This window comes from Zonotrichia leucophrys, chromosome 4A, assembly GCF_028769735.1.
Source record: "Zonotrichia leucophrys gambelii isolate GWCS_2022_RI chromosome 4A, RI_Zleu_2.0, whole genome shotgun sequence".
NCBI classification, from domain to species: domain Eukaryota; kingdom Metazoa; phylum Chordata; class Aves; order Passeriformes; family Passerellidae; genus Zonotrichia; species Zonotrichia leucophrys.
In genome coordinates, this window is record NC_088174.1 from 3279233 (window position 1) to 3297842 (window position 18610).

General features: G+C 45.3%; 2 protein-coding genes across 3 annotated transcripts in view; one reads left to right on the forward strand and one right to left on the reverse strand.

Moving 5' to 3' along the window:
* CAPN6 (calpain 6) overlaps positions 1-4365 on the forward strand; it is a 55445-nt gene extending 51080 nt beyond the window's left edge. The window contains exons 13-14 of one of the 2 annotated variants that reach the window (XM_064713079.1): positions 350-486; positions 1290-4365. In XM_064713079.1, coding sequence (XP_064569149.1) covers positions 350-486; positions 1290-1472 — 320 coding nt within the window. In that variant the 3' untranslated portion in view covers positions 1473-4365. The remainder of the gene's footprint in view (positions 1-349; positions 487-1289) is intronic. The other variant, XM_064713080.1, reaches the window with a different exon arrangement.
* Positions 4366-5374: 1009 nt separating this feature from the next.
* Positions 5375-12337, reverse strand: LOC135447725 (serine/threonine-protein kinase PAK 3-like). Its single transcript, XM_064712813.1, has 7 exons — positions 12240-12337; positions 10877-10989; positions 9918-10035; positions 8564-8663; positions 8250-8446; positions 7113-7250; positions 5375-5645 (listed from the first exon to the last, which is right to left on the reverse strand). Exons 2-7 carry the CDS (start codon positions 10972-10974, stop codon positions 5517-5519), a joined length of 780 nt encoding a protein of 259 aa, XP_064568883.1. The 5' UTR covers positions 10975-10989; positions 12240-12337; the 3' UTR covers positions 5375-5516.
* Between the last annotated feature and the right edge of the window lie 6273 nt (positions 12338-18610).

Consider the following 18610-nt stretch of genomic DNA (forward strand, 5'->3'; position numbering starts at 1 on the left):
TGTGAGGATGGCAGGCCTGGCACAGGGTGCCCAGAGCAGCTGTGGCTGCCTCTGGATCCCTGGAAATGTTCAAGGCCAGGCTGGATGGGGCTTGGAGCAGCCTGGGACAGTGGAAGGTGTCCTTGCCCATGGCAGAGGTGGAACTGGATGGGTTTTAAGGTCCCTCCCAACCCAAACCATTCCATGATTCTGTGTTTTCACCTGGACAGGGAGCAGTGGCTGTGATGTGCTCTGGTGCCCTGTCCTGTGGTGCTGCCAGGCACAGGAGGGGATTGTCTCTGCTGGGTTTCTGGGCAGCTCTCAGCTGCCATTCTGTGTGCCCAGAGCTGTGCTGCTGATTGTGTTCCAGGGGCAGATCCCTACGTGCTCATCAAGTGTGAGAACCAGAGCCGGCGCTCCCCGGTGCAGCACGACACCACCAGCCCCGTGTTCAACACCCAGGTGATCTTCTACAGGAAGGACATCGACAGTCCTGTCACCATCCAGGTGAGACAGCCCCAGGGCACGGGGGGCAGCACAGCAGCAGCCCTGGGCTTCACTGGGCCAGCTGTTCTTTGTGTGACCCAGGAGAGAAGAGTGAGAGCCTCTGCTCCCCTTGCTGGGCTCTGCCTGGAGCTCTGCTGCTCCACAAGCACCAGCTGATGGCACTTGGGGATCACAAGGAATGTTTCATTCCAAGGAATGTTTAATTCCAATGTATATTTCTTTCCAAGGAATGTTTAATTCCAAGGCTTTGAAGGAATTTACAGAATTCCTTTTGCCCCGTGTGGTACCTGATAAAAACAGAGACAAAAAAAGCCAAGTGCTGTCCAGACTCAGTGTTTGAAACACACCCAAAGCTAAGGCTGTTATTAAGAAGTTTTCTACCCTGAGTTCTAGTCCTGTGAGAACTGGACCTCACTGTTTACCTCAGCGCTAGCTGGAGAAATAGAGCTTGGTATTGAGATGGTGCAGTCCCGGAAAACTTAGTCTTCAGCCTAGTCTGTGGGCCAGGCTCTAAAACTCTAGCACTGAGGAGGTGCAGAGGTGAGCACAGACAGGCAGAGCGGCTCAGACAGGCTACTATGGGTAGGTTTTACTCCTAGGCAGGCTCTGACCTAGAAAGCAAAACGCTGCATTTCTCTCCTTATTTGCATAGTCTATGTAAATGAGCATGCAAATCCAGACTCTCCCTCATGCTCTCTAGACAACTAGCTAAATTTAGACGCACACTTTTCCAAGGGGTTATCGGGGGTGACCCTTCCCGGCGGAGTGTGACAGCCGCGTTCCTTGTGTCCCCTTGTCGCCAGGTGTGGAACAGCAACCTCCTGAGGGACCAGCTCCTGGGGCAGGCGGTGCTGGCAGCGTCCCCCGGCGAGCCCCGCCTGCAGCAGCGGCTGAAGCTGCGGGGCAGGGGCGGCGGGGAAGCGGCCGAGGTGCCGGGGCACATCAGCGTCACCGTGCTGTGCAGCGATGACCTCGGCGAGCTCTGAGCGCCGCGCAGCCACGCGGAGCTGCTGTCACCGCTGGGCAGCGCGGGGAGCGCATCAGCATAATCGCTTTAAAGGGGGGAAAGAAAAGCCCTCCGTTGGGAAAGGGGGAATGCATATTCATACATATCTATGATACAGCTCATGCAGTAGGAGAGCGTCGCAATATGACACAAAACAAAACTACGTGGACCAGCAAGGGAAGAAGAAGGGTGGTTTATTTCTGGACTCTAACATTTCTAGACTTTCAAAAGTGACAGTGCATTGGAGGATGAAAGTGCCACTTCTCCAATGACACTGGACAAACCAACAGTCCATCAGATTTCTCCTCCTCCAGAGAGGAATGTAAAAACAATAATTATTTACATAAAAGTGCGTGAGAAACTCCATTACAAGAATGTAAACATCAGAAGGATTAGAAGAAGTTAGAAGAACAGGGTGACAGGAGAGGGGCCAAATGGAATACTGAGGTAAGCTTGTGAGGATGGGAGCATCCTTGAGGATGCAGGCAGGAATGGCTGCAGCTCCTTCAGGCACCCACCAGCAGCTTGGGGACTGGCAAATACAAGGGGGATTCGTGGGGATTTTTTTTCCATATCCTTCCCATAAAAGGATATACATTTCTTGATGAATTTCACTACAGATTAGGTGTTTCTGTTCCTTGGTGAAAATGTCACTACTTGAGGAGCTCAGTCATAGCTCATGGCCTTAAGACAGTCTTGCCAGGACAACACTAAAATAGAGGGGCAGATCTTGCAATGCCTGCTTGAACACCACAGCAAATACCAACTTTGTCCACCCAAAGGCTCTCAGATTGACTTTGTGATTGTTCTCTTCTCCACCTTGAGCTGATGACTCACAGTTATTTCTATCCAAGGGCACCTCACAGTTCAGCTGGGGCTTTGCTCAGAGCACAGATTCAGTAATGGGAGCCTCTTTGCTTTGTTTAAGCCACATAATGCTAAAAATGGGATAACAGCCCTCTTGTTTTGGTGGGTGTAGCACCAGCCCAAAAGAGGAGAAAATGAGCTCATGAGAAAGGTGGGTTTGTAAAAGCAGGGTGCAGTTCCCTGGCACTTCTCAGGTCTCACTCTCAAAATTTTGCAGTCATTTCTTGCTGGCACGCTGATGTTTGCTGGAGTTTCACTGGGGTACCAGGGAAGACGGGCGTTATTTCACATTTCCCTCACAGCAGGGGCCAGGTGCCAGCTCTCCCCTTCCCCTGCAGCCCTGGGCAGGGTTCCCTCAGCAGCTGTCTGGGGTGGGCACACTGGGCAGTGACCCTGGCAGTGCACGGGGCTCTGTGCCACACACTCAGAAATGGATTTTACACAGCTGCACATTCTGGGTGGGAAAGTGAAGCTGAGGGACCATTCTGCCTTTTTACAGCCAGGAAATTTGGATTTCTAAGCTGAAGGACCATTCTGCCTTTTCACAGCCAGGAAATTCGGATTTCTATGTGCCTCGTAGCCACTTCAGCCACACTGTGCGATTTTTACAGTTTATGAAATGGCCCTTGACAGAGCTAATGTTTTCACAAAAGGTCTCCTCAGGGCTCCAAAAGGATCATTGCTGTGGTAGGAAAATGCTTTCTTTGATGTGCCAGAAATGGTCTGTGGGGCTGTGAATGATGCTGCAGTGCCATCAGCTTGCATGTACCAAGGACCAAAACCCAGCTATTTTCAGACAGTTTGGGCTCAGGCCCTTTGTCACAGTAGAGATCTTGTCAGAGGTGTGAACTACAGGCCCCACAGGCAGGTGACATTCTCTGTGAGCTCATGGCTTCAGGGCTGCTGACTCCAGAAATGTTTGTAAGCTGAGATTTCTCTCTTTAAAAGCATAAAAAAGCATAAAGCATAACTGTCTCATGCAGACCAGAGCTTGGATGAGGGGAACTGCAAAGGTCAGGGCTGCCCTAGTCCTGCACTGAGAGCTGCTTGCTTTGCTTTTCCTCACACTGTGCTCCAGGCTGTGGGAGCTGCTTCCTGCAGTGTTCCCTATGGGATGGGGGCCATTCCCTATGGGATGGAGACCATTCCCAGGGCATAGCTTGCCCAAAGATCAGTGTTTAGCCTGGAAAACGTACCACACCGGGATGGCACCAGGGGTTTGTGCCTCCCTGCCCCACAATTTGGCTGAGAAGGCTCCTGCGCCCACTGAGGGCACAAAGCCAGCTCAGCCCCAAGCTGGAGGGCAGTCCCTTGGCTCTTTCCTTGCAGCCACACAGGCCTGGCCCCAATGCCAGCACCAGCAGCCTGTGCCAGGCTCTGTCCAGGGCTGTCCCCAGCACCAGTGGGACACAGGGAGTGTGACCAGCAGTTTTCAGGCATGTACAATCTGGCAAAGTGGGAATTCAGGGTGGGGGGCACAGACATGGTGACTTCTAGGCCTTGATCACTGTGCCAGCTCCAGAGATCGCCCCAGTTTGTCCCTGTGGCATGGGGACAGGCACTGCTGGCCAGTGCTGCCCTGAGGGACTGGCAGGGCTGGGAGCTGCAGGAGGCTCAGCAGGATGCCTGCACCTCTGCAGTGATTATTTTTGGGAACTGCTTGGTTTTCCCATCAGGAGCTGATCCAGCCTGGGAACACAGCTGGCTCTGCTGGTTTACAGATGCTTCTGCCTTCCCAGGTGAAGCCAGGCAAGGGCAGGCTGACAGGGGCTTGTGCTGCTGCCTGCTTTTAACATTGGTACTTAAAATTGTTCATTTTGTAACAATATCAGCATGTGGGAAAATATCTTGGGGTTGGTTTTTTGGGAGGGTAGAAGGGCTGCATTTATGTACACACTCGAACCACCTCAAAAATAAAAACAGGTGGGAAAGGGTGTAAAATATTTCATTGCAACATTTTGTAACTTTTCAATACGAAGTGACCTAAATAAAATTTTACAAAAACATTCAATTTTAGTGATTTCTGCGCCTGCTGCGGCCGCGAGAGGGCGCTCGGTGTCCACCCACACAGGTGTGACCACGGCCAGGTACCGACACCTGACCGCGGTGGGTACAATACACCCGGATAAAAACAGTGTTTAATTTATATAGTTGTCCTATGCACGCTATTATAGCTCTCTACACACTGTGTAACAGGTATAGAAGCACCTGTGAGTTAATTAAAAAAAAATATATATATACACATATATATACACACATATATGAATATTAAAAATTTAATATATTTTAATATATGTACATATATACATTTATACCTATATTCACACACTATATATACACACCCCCACTATATAGATGTATATACTGATATATATTTCATGTATGTATAATGTATATATGTATATACTGATATATATTTTTATATCTTTTATATATTATATATATATATATATTAAAAAGGAGCATTATATAACGAACTACAGTTCAGGAGAGTTATGGGGGGGTTTGTGCATAGGGGACAATATAAGGTACAAGGTAGATGTATGTCCATAGCTCTGCAACACACTATCTATACATATAATTATGTAAAAACATTATATATATATATAGTGTATATACATATGTAGTATATATAATAATATGTATATTCTATAAATATTTATACATATAATAATTATACACATGTATATTTATACATGTAATAATTATCCAGTATATCACGTGTCTCTATACATTTGCACACCCCTTCCCCTTTAGCAATCTATGTTATATACATATCTTTCTCTGTAATCTGTATACATTTTTTGTGTCAACGTGTTCTGCCAGGTGGAGGGAGGACAGGGAATTCTCCAAACACTCCACAGTCCCAGCTGACTGTGTGTATCCAACAGGATGTTTTGCCTCCCCCATTTGGCTGGAAATGCATTGCACTTTCTCCCTCACCCAGAAGTGCCACAGGTGGGCAAAACCCAGCCCGTGGGCATTCCAGAGCCAGCGTGGTCTGGAGCTGATGAATGAAGGAAACCCTTCCCCATTTCCAAACCATTCCAAAACCCCCATAATTGGGACTTTGCATCTTTGAGAAGCAACCAATAATTCAGAAGTGAATGGAATAATTGGGTGAGAAGGGAGCAAATCTCACAAAGGAGTGAAAATTTTATTCCTTCTTTTGCTCTGTGTTGGCACTGCTGTCCTGAGCTGTTTCTGTGGTCTGACAGACTTTCCTGGCTACACAGATCAAGTCAGGCAGGACAGAGAGACTCACGGCTGTTCGTAAAAATGGATGCTGCCCAAGGGGAAAAAAAGAAAGAAAGAAAGGAACTGTTACTTTCCAAAGCCAGTTTCTCACAAGAGGAAGCGTGAATTCTCTGCTTACCAGAAATACACATAAATAGGACTGAGGGGACCATCTCTACTTCAGTCTTAATATTCAGACCTTGCTGTCAGAGGCAATAATCAATTTATCAAGGTGTCTTCAGCTTGCTGGGATTTTGACCCTGCCAGCACTCTGGGAATGCCACTTGCTGCCTTAGGGCTTTTTCCATTTCAGGAGACTCAAAGGACTCACTTAGGTTCCTTTTTTCTAAAGGTAGGGGCTGCTTTAGTTGTCAGAAAAGATGAGTGCAAGCTGTTCCACAGGGAACTCCAGCACCTCTAAGAAAGGTTGATCCCATGAGGATTTAGGGCTGTGCTGTTCTGAAGAACACCGAGGTGCAGGTTTTCAGCACCAAGACAAGAACAGCCAAATCTCTGACTGCTGGGCTGGGACTGGGTTCCTTTTCCACCAGCACCATTTTGGGCCTCTGTACCTGGCACCATTCTACTGCAGTTCTCTTGCCACCAGCTAAAGCTGAATGCACTCCCAAAATACAACACAGAAATGGTCAGAGGGTGGATGGAACACCTTTCCTCTGAGGAAAGGCCAAGAGAACTGGGATTGCTCAGCCTGGAGGAGAGAAGGCCCCAGGGAGACCTTACTGCAGCCTTTCAAAACTTCAAGGGGACCCACTTTTAGTAGGGCCTGTTGCAAAGGGACAAAGGATAATGGTTTTAAATTAAAATAGGAGACATTCTGGTCTAATGAAGAAACTGTTTATGCTAGGGGTGGTGAAACACTGGCACAGGTTGTCCAGAGAGGTGTTAGATGCCCCATCCCTGAAAACATCCAAAGTCAGGTCAGACAGAGCTCTGAGCAACCTGATCTAGTTGAAGATGTCCCCACTCATGGCAGGGAGGTTGGACCAGATGGACTTTAAAGGTCCCTTCCAAGCCAAACGATTCTATGATTCTACCTTGCAAAGCACCCAGACTGGGTGTTGCAGACATCCTTTATAAAAAATCCTTTCCTTAGGAGTTTTCCTCCTGAGGAGCTGAGAGGCCTCAGGAACAAAATGTAAGCAATGGTTATCTGCTGCTGTGGAATGCAACAGGTGCATCTGTGATTGGTCTCATGTTGGTTGTTTCTAATTAATGGCCAATCACAGCCCAGCTGACTTGGACTCTCTCTCTGAGACACAAGCCTTTGTTATCATTCTTTCTTTTTCTATTCTTAGCCAGCCTTCTGATGAAATCCTTTCTTTTATTCTTTTAGTATAGTTTTAATGTAATATACATCATAAAATAATAAATCAAGCCTTCTGAAACATGGAGTCAGATCCTCGTCTCTTCCCTGATCCAAGAACCCCTGCGAACACGGTCACAACTGGGGATTATCAGGAGAGGAGACTTTCCCCTGCAGCCCCTGGGCCTGTACCTGCAGGAGCTCCCTGGCTGTCCAGCGGATGCTGGGGTTGGTGTCCAGGCAGGAGTGCAGGAAGGCGTGGAACAGAATTGACATCTTGCTGGGCATCCTCAGAGGGGGGTACCTGTTCCGGGCAATCAGGCGCTGAGCCTGGGGACAGAGGAAGCACGGGACAGCCACTGACCATCCCTGGGCTGACAGCTCCACTGCAGGCCCCTCCTGGCTGTCTGAGAGCTCCTGGTGCCTCTCAAGGGGCTGTGATCAGCGTTTGAGGGCAAGGAAGGAGGGAACCGTCAGTCTCCAGAGCAGTGGGGATAACGACCCTAAGTGTAGCTGAGCTGGTCAGAGCATGGTGCTGGTAACAGCAATCCCCAGATGGGCCATTCACTCAGGAGCTGGACTTGGTGATCCCTCCCAACTCAGAATATTCTGGGATCTGGAAATCATTCTCTTCATCTGGGTTTGCTGCCTTATACAAGGCAAAAGCAATCCAAAAGTCAGGGAACTCCTTCAAAAAGAGTGGAAGACTGAAGTCTTCAGAACTGCTGTCTTCCTCAGGAATTAACTGTGCAGCATTTAACCTGGTTTCAGCTGATAACCATGAGATTTTATCCTGGTATACATTCCTCCACTATTCCTTGCTTGTTTGGTATAAGAACTCATTGTTTCAAAGAATTAGGATCTAAAACTGAAAGCTTCAAAATAGGTTTCCTACAAGTAGCTTTGCTAAAATATACTTCTAGAATTTTTTTTGGGTAATACATAATTATGGCATCACTAGAACTAGTGACCCTCCCTTAAAGGCACTGGTCAGAATTTGAAAAGACTTCTGGGCCTGCAGATACACTTGTAATGCTTTTCATAATAATTTCCCAATTGGAGAAACTTGCTGTCATTCCTGGCTCTAGCTTAGAGAGAGATCAAACACAGGAGGAGGAACTCAAGCAGTGCTGGAGGCCAAAAAGGCACATTTTTGCACTGGCACAGGTCACTTCTCCTCTGATGAGATGTTCTGCAGGGACATTTCTAGAAGTGGGCCTTGGTGGAACTATTTCAGGCTGATTTAAGTGGGATTTTGGTTCATGGGAGACAAAGAATGGGACAGATTGGCAAGACAGACAGTGGCATCTGACAGTGTTTGCACCTTACCTGGATGGGGCTTTCTTTAAAGTATGGAGGTTCTCCCTCCAGCATTTCAATGGCCACAATCCCAAGGGCCCAGATGTCCACTTGGGTGTCATATTCCTTTCTTTTCACGATTTCTGGTGCTACCCAGTAAGGAGAGCCAAGCATTGTGCACCGTGTGCTCCGCTCCGCGCTCAGCTGAGCACACAGGCCAAAATCAGCTGAGGAGGAAAACAAAAATACTGTCAAAGCCAGCTTGAACCATGGAACCAAGCACAAGAATTCCCCCCTCTGTGTCTGAGAACACAGGGATGCTGTGCCCGACCAAGAACACCTACTCAGTTTCACAGATCCGTCCATCCCAAGAAGAATATTGTCGCTTTTGACATCTCTGTGGATCACATTATTTGAATGAAGAAAATCCAGAGCTTTGAGGCACTGAGACAAAACCCATGAGGGTAAAAGTTAGTTAACCTCATTTCATCACACAAGACAAGGAAATGGCTCTAAAAGATTGAATTTCTAGGTGAAACACCAATTGTTGATATAGACTGACCATTCCTGACCCAGCCAGAATGGCTGCAGTGGTTCTGCTCTCTCCATCCAGGTGACAAAGGAGGATTTGTCAAAAAAAATATCTCTCCCTCCATTATAAAGTGGATCACTTTTGTGTGGGAGGCTGCATGACAGAGGTTTTATGTTGGCCTCAACAGCACATTAAGCAGCACATTATTCACTTTTCAGAAACAAACACCATTTGGGGTGCAATGCTCTCCTTTTAAGCTGAGGGCTGTGAGAAATGAGGCTCTCTTTTAATTTGCTGTTAGTTTAAAATACTGCCACCAGCATGTTTGCTTTCACAGGCCAAGAATGCAGTGCAGACATGCTCCAGTTTAATGAGGCAAAGTTTAGAATGTTAAATTAAAAAAGAGACTGACAAAAGTGTCCAATAACAGAGTATAAGAAATGTAGTTGTATTGGCAGGAAGCTCACTCAGATGCCCTTTGTCTTAGGTTGACACACGTTTTGCAAATGTACATTTAGATGAGAAAACAATGAGTAACAAATATTGAGAGCAAAGCTATAAAGTGGACAGGTTCTCTGCTGCATGGCATTGCATTACAAAAATACTCAGACCCAGGATGGTTATTACAAGTAGTAAAAACAATTCACAACACCTCACAAAAATGGAATGTTTTCCTAGTCAAATCTTCTGACAAAAGAATTCTGTTCTGGGAGAAGAGCCATAGGGAATAGAGGTGTGGATCTAGGTACACTTTGTGATTTTGTGGCATGGCTTTTTGGGGTTTCTTTAAGTCCATTTCTCACAAAATACATCTTTGTGAGTGACCCCATCTTTTCCAAGATTTTGCCCATTTTCTGTCTTCCACTGCCTGTGGTTGTGTTGGCAGTGTACTATTGCATTTGCATTTTTAACTTTCCTAGTATAGAACTGTTATTCCTATTCCCTTATCTTTACCTGAGAGCCTCTTAATTTCAAAATTATAATAATTCAGAGAGAGAGGGTTTACATTTTCCATTTCAAGAGAAGCTCCTGCCTTCCTTAATAGACACCTGTCTTTTCAAACCAAGACACCCTTTTATTTTACATTTCATAACAGCAGCAAATAAAGCTCTGAACATGAAGTCACTCCTGTCCAAGCTGTTGGAAGCCCAAGCAGGGTCCCTCACCTCCTTGCTGATAGCAGCTATCATTCCTTCCTCCATTAAGACTCGGACAAGAACGCTGGTTAAAGTGCCTCCATCCACATATTCCATCACAAGCCACAGGTCTTCATTCACCAGGTAGCTGAGAGAAGAAAACAAAGGCATGGAGATGAATGTGCACAGCTAAATTACCTTGTGGGAAAGACTGCAGGGGAGTTTTGTTTCCATGTCACTTGTAAATGGAGGCAGAATGAAATGGAGAGACATTCCTTGCAGGCTACAGAGTATTTGGAACCTGTGCAGTCTAAATGAGAAAGGGTCATGAGAAATGAAAGGAAAAATGCAATTTAGTAACAGCAGAGATCAATCTGGAACCAGGACAGTTGCCATCAACTGAGTCATTATCTTAATTTATCACTTCCACCATTCACTCCAGGAACAAGGCAACACAACTCCAGAGTTATCCATGGGAGGAGGCTCTGCAGCACTCAGGACAGATGTTGGCCAAACATTTGGAAAACACTGCATAAAATACAGTCAGAAACAGGAAAAACTGTGTAAAAGCTGGCAAATTATGTGGCTCTGCAAATGAGAATTTAAGTCTTCCTGGCTTCCACAGCAATGGAAAATGGTGGGAATAGCCCAAGGAATATAATTTCTCTGATGGTTTATCAGCACTTATCATTAAGGCATAGAAAATATGGTCAACCTGTAAAAACTAAACCCCAAAACATCACAGAGGTAATGAACTGACAGGCTGTTGTTTTAGTAAGACATGGCACATCCAGGTTTTGCAAAGAGGTTTCCAACTACATACACCAGAAAAGATTAATGGAGACCCAAGGCCATCTCCACCAATCCACTGGAGATGAATAGAGAAATAAGAAAGAGCTCCATGTTCTGCCAGTGCCCAAAGGGGTTTTTTAACCTTTGCCTTGCTGTGTGTGAACAAACATTCCCATGCTAACAGCAGAACCACTCACCTGTCTATGTAATTGACAATATTAGGATGCCTGTTTTCCTTCATGATCTGAATCTCGTTGACAAGGAGTTCCTTCCTGCTCCGTCTGCGGAGAGGCATCTTCTTTAGGGCCACCTGAAATGAGAGTGGGGCCATGGGCTCCAAAAGTTCTGCTGCAGGAGAGCACTGTAGCCACAGCTCTCTTCACAGAGAGCAGCAGGCACAACTCCCCAAGGATTTTTCCTGGGAAGGCAGTGAGAAGCACAGAGAGAAGAGAAAACAATTCTTATCCCTAGTCACTGCTCCCGTTTTTTCACATGTGGAATGTGTTATGGAGATTGTTTACCCAAAGTGAGTTGTTAATTGGACACAAGTGAAAGTGGTTTTGAGTGATTAGCCAATCACTCAAAGCTGTGTTTGTCTGGAGAGAGTTATGGGTTTTCTTTAGTATAGTGATAATATAGTATTAGTGTAATATAGTATAGTTTTAATAAAGCAATTGTTCAGCCTTTGAATCATGGAGTCAGAACACATTATTTGCTGCATTGGGGGTGCCTAGCTTGGATAGAGCAAAATGACCATGGAGAGAGTGTTTTTGGAAGGATGGGGCTGGGCTGTGCCAACTGCCCTGTGACCTTGTGATCAGACATCAGGAAGTGACAGGACAACAGCTGGTTTCTCCACTTGCTTGGGTGCCACTTACAGGACACTTGCCAGACACATTTTGCCTTCTAAACTCTGCAAAAATGTCCCTAAACTATCACCCACAGATCTCTGACAACACCTTGCACCCACATTCTTCCCTGATGGCCTCAATTTATTACCTCTGTTGTCATTCACACAGGTTTTGCAAGCAGAATTTTGGGACTGGGAAAATATATCAAAACAGCTGGGAATCCTTCAGCAATTCTATGGAGTTTGGCCATTATTTCAGCAACCGCTGCTTGTCTTGGTTGCATAACAAAGCAAACACATGTGTACATGATGGATAAAATCCCATCCTAAAAGATCATAGCACTTAAAAAATTACAATCCCACAACATTTATCAGTTCTTGAACTTCGATTTTGCTACTCCGATTTCGATTTTGCTACTCCATGAGCAATCTGAACTCCACAGTTCAGATTTGCAATTATTTTCTGGGTTTCTAAAGAAATAACCCATTCTCTGGTATTTTAAGCCTTAATTATGTCCCTCCACTGGCCCTCTAGCATTCTTTCTGGACCTGAGTAGGAAAAAAGCCTGTCCAAAATGAGTTTTTGGAGGCTGCCACTGCTCTGTGTTTGAGGAAAGGCTGTGCAGGAAAGCTCTACTGGGCACCCAAAGCTTCAGCAGAGGGGAAAGCCCTGAAGAGCTGCTCAGTGTGCTGGGGGTGTTGGCACTCACCACTTCTCCTGTGGCTGGGTCCGTGGCTTTGTAAACAGTCCCGAAACCCCTGGAAACAAAAGAGCAGTGAAGAAAGGAGAAGCAGTTCAGGTGCTGGGGGTGAAAGCCAGCCCAGACAGGAGATCTCTGCTGCATGAAGTGTTTTAAAACACCTTGGTTCACCTATTCTTCAAACAGCAGCACAGCAGCCCTCTGAAGAAAAAGAGCTGGAGCACAGATCTTCAAAACCTAAGAGCAGGGGGAGGGTGTGCCTACAAAAACTGAGAAATATTTAAATTTTATCCATTTTGCCTTATTGCATAGGGGTTTTTCCTTCTTTTTGTGCCTCTGTGTGTCTTTTTTGCCCAGGGAATGCATGCTTCAGACTACACTGGGTGGGATTTTGTATGACAGTGCAAAAGTTTATTATTTCACCTCCAGTTTCAATTGCTAAACTACGTGGTTATAATCTGCATTGCTGAATTTTTTTTAAGCAAAATATTTGAAGTAAATGTCATTGAGAACTTTTATCTGACAGCTGTGGAGTGGTAAGGTGCTCTTTTAGGCAATAAGGTTTGAGGGATGGGAGATCTTTCAGATCCTGCAAGCGTATAATCCAGAGTACCAAATATTTTTTAGCAAAATATTTGAAACAAGTGTTACTGAGAACTTTTACCTGACAGCTCTGGGGTAGTAAGGTGCTCTTTTAGGCAATAAGGTTTGAGGAATGGGAGATTTTTCAGGTTCTGCTCCTTGTTGCAGGTGAGGCACTGCCAGCATCGAGTTTTCTTTGACAACACCTTTTGACCACAATTATTAATTCTGACCTGTACTGAGATGGGAGGATCTAAACCCACATCATGTTTGGAGCTTGCCTGGATTCACACTTGATATTACAGCAGCAAAATGCCCAGCCATGGTTTTGTAGGAGTAACTGGGATGGGACTTACCCTTGGCCAACTTGAACAAAATCAATGTATTTGGTCTTAGGGTCCCCCTCGTTGACAATGCCCCCTGAAAGAAATGAAATGCAGGATGCTCACTGCAAACAGACACCACCCTCCAGCAGATGGGAAATGCAGCCCCAGTGTCTGGCTGTGAGCCCTCTGTGGGCAACAACAGCAACAGAGGCAGCTCCAAAGCACAGATATTTCCACATATATTTCTTTTTGAAGAGTTACCTTGACAGGAAGCAAAGCACCAGCAGAAATATCCACAAGAGACAGGAAAGACCAGGTACCAAAGCAAGAGTTTGTTTTCTACAAATATTTAGGAGAGCTAAAACAACACAGCCTTTATTTTCCTGGGAATAAACCCTTTGTGTGATTCAACAAAAGGTTTAATATTTCTAAAGATTTAATGCACCTTGGGTTCTGGGATTCATTTTTAAGAAACTGTGCAAAGTGTTTCCAGGAGAGAAGGGGACCTTCCCAACTTTCAGCAGTTCACCAATGGATTGTCTTTATGATTTTAAAGAACAGCATCTTATGTTATAATCAATAATGATGGGGCTTTAGGATCCAGGACCCTCATGATGGGTTACCAGGCTAAGTTCTGGTGATATCCTTGCCTGTGCCATTTGAAGGACCACACTGCTTGTCTTCAGTCTAATAGGTTGCTGTGAAGTATTTTTGCTCCAATGACTTGTCAGGGGACAAAAGAGAATTTAGGAACCCAAATATCCTGCTTGATTAGGCCATCAGCACTCAGGAATTCAGTAGTTCATTCACTAGGTCACAGCACCTTCTGCTGAATCAGAAACCCTCCCTGCTTTTGCTTTCAGCACAGATGGAAGGGCAGGGAAACTGAACCCAGTCTGAGCTGCCCTGAGGGATGCCCAGAGAGAATTCTGCTTCCTGTGTCCCTTTGGTGCAGCTGAGGCCAGACAAGAGGCACAGCACACGTACTCAGCTGTTCCAGCACTTCCTCTGTCACACAGAATTTCTTCTGCGGCCGGACCCTGGGTTTGTCCAGAGCACCTGAGCTTCTGCTGAGGGTGTCAGACAGGAGAAGTGTCTCATCATCTGCATCTTCAGCTCCCAGCAGAGAGCTCGTGTGGATCTGTGATGAGAAATCAGTGTCAGGAAGGGAGCTGGCAGGGATCCCCTGTGCTTGTATTCCAAATGCAAACCCTCAGGAAGATGCCTGTCAGCCATATCCACTGCTCTAAACAGCTTTTTGCTGTCCACATCACAAACTGAATGAATAAAACCGAAGCAAGTTCATGGCCAGTTACATGTTCAATTTTCATGGATTTTGTGCAGAGGGGCAGGTACATCCAGGAGACAATTTCTCCTGTATCCTGCAAGGGAAACTAATGATTAAAAGGGAAATTCAAACCCAGTTTTCCAGGTGCCACTGGCTGGGGTGAAGCACAATGTCATGGCAGGACTCCAGCTGTGAATGGCAGCTGCTGAATGGCAGAAACTCTCAATTGCACCAATGGTAACCAAAACTGGCACTTACTGATCCTCCTGAGGAAACAGCTGCAGGTTCCTTGTCCACCTTCTTCTCATTATCCTCTTGTCCAGGAAGGGAAAGAGCCAGCTGAGGTTCTGGTGGCAATGTTGTGGCTTGGGGACAGGTGTGAGAGTCTCCCTTCTGCCATTTGGGAGGTTTGATAGTTACACACAACTTTCAACTGCTGTGACATCAGATACTGACCTAGACATGCACGTGGTCCTACAGCCTCAATTCTCTGTTGCACGTGTCCCAGTACAATTTAAATATCTATAAATTATGGGGGGTTGAAACAACCCCAGCTGCTGCTCTGCAGGGGCAGAGCACTACATCAAGTTGCCCCAAATTTGCTGTTTCCAATTGCTTTAAAGCTTAAAGGCCACTTAGAGAACTGAAGCAAATCAAAGGCACCATTTTACACCTTCACACCTCCCTGTTGCTCTATTTAAAATGCTTAATATTAACCTTAATAAATTTGTCCAGTGGATGTCATGCCTCTCTCTAGGATTGTTACTGCAACTCAACATTTATTAGTGTGGATTGTTATTTAAAACTTCCTTTCAATGGCTCCAGTGAGTTACATTATCAATTATAACCTTATTTATGCTCAGCTATATATCCAGCTGTACTAAAGATAAATCATGAAACTTGCTAGAAAGGGAATTCTAAGTTGTTAAAACTAAATTAAAAGGGGGCAATTATGCAGTATTGAAAATTGCTGTGAATTAGATATTCCACCATGGCTAAACCCACAATCTTCCCCCAGCAAAACCAGACTTCAATTTGTTTAAAAGCTTTGAACAGAAATTGAGGAAACAGCCAGGGATCCCTTTGCTGCTGCTGCAAAACCAGACATGGACATTTTTTCAGGGTGGCACACTGTTGGAGCAGGCAAAGTTCATACACAGCTCACTCCACAGTTCTTAAACTCTAGGAATGTCAAAGGTTCCTTTCCCACTCACCAAAGGACAGGTTGCCATGTATGCACCTCTGGATAACTGGATGATCAGATCTGCAGTGGGCAAGAGAAGATGAACCAGATGCTGTTAGAAAACTGCCTCTTGTGGGGCATCCTCCATGGAACAAGTCAGCCCAAATAAAAGAGCATTTTTATTTCACATAATCCCTCCAGGAGCAACAGTTCTTTTCCAAAGTAAGCAACAGAACAGGACAAAATACCAGATTAATTTTTTTCTATATCTTTCTATTTTTTGTGCTGTTTCACCAGCAAATAAATAGAAACTCAGTCAAGAAAATGTAAATTGTTCTTCAATAGTCTGCCAAAGAGCTAAAGAAGTTTTCCTACTATTAAATTGCATATGTTGGTTCTCTTTAGTTTGCTGAAAATGCTTCCCTAGAAAAGCCTTCCCAAAATCCCCTTAGCTGTGTGAATTCTATTCTGATATTGCTCCTGAGTTCAGGAGCATGCACTGTTGGGAAGTTACATCTCCTCATGAAGGTCATCACTATTTTAGCACAGGTGGTTAGTAAAATCTTTTAATTATGGGGGAAAAAGATCTTTTCCCTCATTTCTGAAGATAATTGCACAGTTTTTGTAAGCACTTCTGACAAGCTCTTCCAGTCTGCATTTTGGAAGCCGGCTGAAGCAGCAAAGTGAGGGAATTACCGACTCCCCAAACTATTGTGCATAGGGAATAGAACCTCCAAAGGGCTCCCCACATTCCAAATGCTGTCCCCATTGAGACCCCCCTTTTAGCAGAAGCTGTTGACAGGAGCTCTACCAAACCAATGCCATCTCAGTGTCATTGCTGCTCCAAACTCAGCTCAGTTCCTAAGGAAGAGCAGAAAGGCCACAGTGATCCCAAAGCCAGGTATGCTGCACCTAGGGCAAAGCACTACTCACTCCTCAGATGAGCTGTCAGCAGCCAGGGTTTATCTGGGTCAAAATACAGCGCAGATGCAGCAGACAGAAAATCACGCACTGTGGCAACAACTTGCTGGATCATTTCTGCAGAGCTGCATAACCCAAAATTCAGCTAAAACCCTTGCTGGTTTGCAGGCAGCCCACTGAGAACTCCTGGAGGAGGAGGATCCTCCTGGAATGCCAGCAGAAGGGGCATTGAGGTGGTCTGGGTTGCAGGAATGGCAGTGTCCTGTTGGCACTGCGGGGAAGTGCCAACCTTTCAGTGGCACCCCAACGGGCCCTGACATCACAGTGGCAGCAGCTGCAGGCTCACACTCTGTGGAATGGTTCCAGGCTGCTCCTGCAGCAGCTGGATGCTCCATTTGGCTCATCCTGGAGCCTGACATCCCTTTATGGCAGTGAGGTGTCAGCCTTCCTCCTGATGCAAAGCTCCTATTTCTGCATGGAGCTCACCATGGAAAATGGAAATTTCCATGGTGAGTTCCATTTCTGCACGGAACTCACCTGAAAATCGATTCTTCACTTCCATGGAGTACAAATTTAAGGCTAAAGTCTACTGTATTTGCAGGGTTCCCAGATGAAGGAAGGAATGATGAATCTGACTCCATGTTCTTAGAAGGATAATTTATTATTTTATGATACTATATTATATGAAAGAATACTAAACTAAACTATACTAAAGAGTACAGAAAGGATACTTACAGAAGGTTAAAAAATAATAATGAAAACTCGTGACTTTTTCCAGAGCCCTGACACAGCTTGGCACTGATTGGCCAAAGAATGAAAATAATTCATACCAGAATCCAAAGAAACAATCACCTGTTGGATAAAAAAAATCTCTAAACACATTCCACATGAGCAAAACACAGGAGAAGCAATGAGATAATATTGTTTTCCTTTTTCTCTGAGGCTTCTCAGCTCCCCAGGAGAAAAATCCTGGGCAAAAAGACTTGAAGAAAATATAACTCTGACAAAACTCATTTTCCAGATGATTCTTTGATTCCATTACAAAACTCTTCTCCATTGGTAGACAAAACAGTGCCTTCAGGAGATTTGCACTGAACTTTTGATGCTCAGTAACAAAATCTTGCTGAAATGGTCTCTGCTGTCAGATTAGAGGGAAAACCCCACCCTGATGGAATTACTTTTCAGCACACCAGGGAACACTGTGGGGGAAGATTCTGCCTCTCACAATCCTAACACTGAGGTGCTAAGGACTCTCCTGGCCCAGCTCCTGCAGCTCTGCTGTCAATGTACAGAAAACAGAGTTTGGAAATCCCTGATGCCCCTACAAAAACATATTCCCTTGGATGTGAGGGAACCCTGCACGATCAGTTCCCTCAGTGGACAGACAGCTCTTCAATCCTCCTCTCCAATTTCTGTGTGCACAGAAGATGTGCTCAGGCTCTGAATAGCTTTTCTCTCTGCAACAATGGAATATCAGGGCCCTTTCAGAGCATAATTTCATCCATTTCTCTCCCTTCCACCCTCTCATGAATTACTAATTTAAAGTGACTTAATATCTATTCTCTATTCCCCTTCGGCTTTGCATATTTTAATTATGCCTCTTCCTAATCCTCATTTTCCCAGAACAGACTTAAATAACCCAAATTACCCCATCAGTAACTGTCTTTGATACCTCAGTTATTGCAGCTAATTTGCCACTTTTGCCAAACATGCTATTTTGAGGGTTTTTTCCTAACACCAAGTGATCACACACTCTGTTCCAACAGCTCTTACCTACAAACCAAAGTGATCTGCTGCATGAAATGGGGAAAATTTGCTTTTTTAAAAGTATTATTGCTGCTAAATCACTTCCTGGATGATTTTAGTGACATTTTGCAGCCTTATCTTGGACTGGCAATGGGCAGGTGAGGACAGGGCTGGAGATGTTGGGAGAAATCCTGCTCGTCTCTGCTCAGCCTGAGGATTGCTCCAGTTCAAAACAGAACAATAAATGTCCTTTGCAAAGGGATTTTCCTGCAAAACACTGACATTACTTTGTCAGAATACAATGTTTGCCAAGAGAGGAGCATTCACAGAGCTA

Excerpts from the sequence above, each read along its gene's own strand:
- LOC135447725 (XM_064712813.1), bottom strand. The coding sequence starts at position 10,974 with ATGCCTCTCCGCAGACGGAGCAGGAAGGAACTCCTTGTCAACGAGATT. Across the intron at positions 10,036-10,876 it reads ATTGTCAATTACATAGACAG|CTACCTGGTGAATGAAGACC; the intron begins GTGAGTGGTTCT and ends TTCTTCTCTCAG. Across the intron at positions 7,251-8,249 it reads TTAAAGAAAGCCCCATCCAG|GCTCAGCGCCTGATTGCCCG; the intron begins GTAAGGTGCAAA and ends CTCTGTCCCCAG.